This window comes from Apteryx rowi, unplaced genomic scaffold (genome assembly GCF_003343035.1).
Source record: "Apteryx rowi isolate R43461 unplaced genomic scaffold, aptRow1 scaffold_997, whole genome shotgun sequence".
In the NCBI taxonomy this organism is placed as follows: domain Eukaryota; kingdom Metazoa; phylum Chordata; class Aves; order Apterygiformes; family Apterygidae; genus Apteryx; species Apteryx rowi.
Window position 1 is genome coordinate 188826 of NW_020451312.1, and position 1502 is coordinate 190327.

Sequence of the window (1502 nt, forward strand, 5' to 3'; positions counted from 1 at the left end):
GGGCGGCGGCGGCTGTGCCCGCAGTGCTGCTGCTGCCCTACCCCTCCGCCAACCTGGCGCTGGACGTGCTCCTGCTCTTCCTCTACCTGGGCGTTGAGGCCACCCGCATCTTCTTCGGTAAGTCGCGGCGGCCGGGGCTGAGCCGGTGGCCGGGCTTTGCTCAGCGCCCCGGCGGGTAAGCGCTGGGGCTGCGGCAGCACCGTTTGCTGTGTGTCCCCCCCCCCCACGGCGGGGTCCTGGCCGCAGGTGAGCACGGCCCCGGCTGGGGGGGACCTCGCTCCCCTTGCGCTGCGTGAGGCGGAGGTGGGGGCCGCAGTAACGGTGCGCTGCGCAGGGTCGAAGGGCAACCTGTGCCAGCGGAAGGTGCTGCTCTCCATCAGCCTGGCCCTGACCCTCCCGGCGGCCACGATGGCAGCCTACTACCTGCTGCTCCAGACCTACGCCCTGCGCCTGGAAGCCATCCTCAGTGCCATCCTCCTGGTCTTCTACGCTGCAGAGCTGCTGCTCGGCATCCTCACGCTGGTCTCCTTCTCCAGGTACGGCGGCGGCCACCGGAAGCCGCACTGCGCGGTGCAGGGAGGGAAAGAACCCCCTGGCACGGGTGGGAACCGGGCAGGGCGAGCCGTGGGGCGCAGCCCCCACCCTGGCCCGGGGGCCTGCCGCCGCCTGCCGCCGCAGCCCCGTCTCCCCTTCTCTGCAGCAGGGATTCGTACTGAGGCGCGGCGCCACACGGGACGGCACGAGGGGCGGCAGGGAGCCTGCGGCTGCGCCGGTGGCTCCTTCGCCCAGCACGCGCCCTGCCCCGGGCTGGCTGCGGCGAGAGGAACAGGACCGTGCCACCGGGCTGGCTCCGCTCCGGGCGCTGGGCTGAGCCCACCTTGGCGCTGGTGGGCACCCGTGGCTCGGCCTCGTGGGGCAGGGCAGCCTCCACCCTGCGCCTTCCTCTCCGCTCCGCCTGCGGCACGTGCAGGTAACTCGCCGGGCAGCGCCCACGCTGCTGCCGCCCGGCACTCCAGCCCCACGCGGCGGCACCCGGACCCCACGGCTTGTGATGCACAGGTCAGTCTGAGATACGGAGAATTATTTTTTTCTACTGCATCCTCAAAAAAATTTACTATTTTCCAATAAATATTTATTTTTACCTGGTGCCTGGGCATCTAGCTTCCCCCAGGGCAGCAGGCCGGACACGAAGTGCTTGCGAGCCTCCTGTGCCGCACCCCGCTGCGTGCGCTAACTCCCCCCCCCATGGCTGCCCCACGGCGCTGCCTGGAGCCAGAGAGACCACGTGTGCCTGCGTGGCCACGTGCCTGCAGGACCAGCGCAGGAACCCCTCCGGCATGTTAGAGGCCAAGTACCGCCCTGCCTGCGCTTCCGGTAGCCCCAGCGCGTCGGTACCGGCCGCTCAAACAGGAGCGCTGTCCCCGCGGGGGCACCGGTGCAGCCCCGAGCCCTGCTCCGCTCCCGCTGGGGAGCGGCAGGCAGCGGCGTTATGAGTCGCCCTG

At 70.5% G+C, this 1502-nt stretch overlaps 1 protein-coding gene across 1 annotated transcript in view; it reads left to right on the forward strand.

Moving 5' to 3' along the window:
- The window catches only part of TMEM216 (transmembrane protein 216), a 1617-nt gene extending 501 nt beyond the window's left edge, over positions 1 to 1116 (forward strand). Inside the window, exons 2-4 of the mRNA XM_026055392.1 lie at positions 25 to 117; positions 335 to 536; positions 701 to 1116. Coding sequence (XP_025911177.1) covers positions 25 to 117; positions 335 to 536; positions 701 to 716 — 311 coding nt within the window. The 3' untranslated portion in view covers positions 717 to 1116. The remainder of the gene's footprint in view (positions 1 to 24; positions 118 to 334; positions 537 to 700) is intronic.
- Positions 1117 to 1502: the final 386 nt, after the last annotated feature.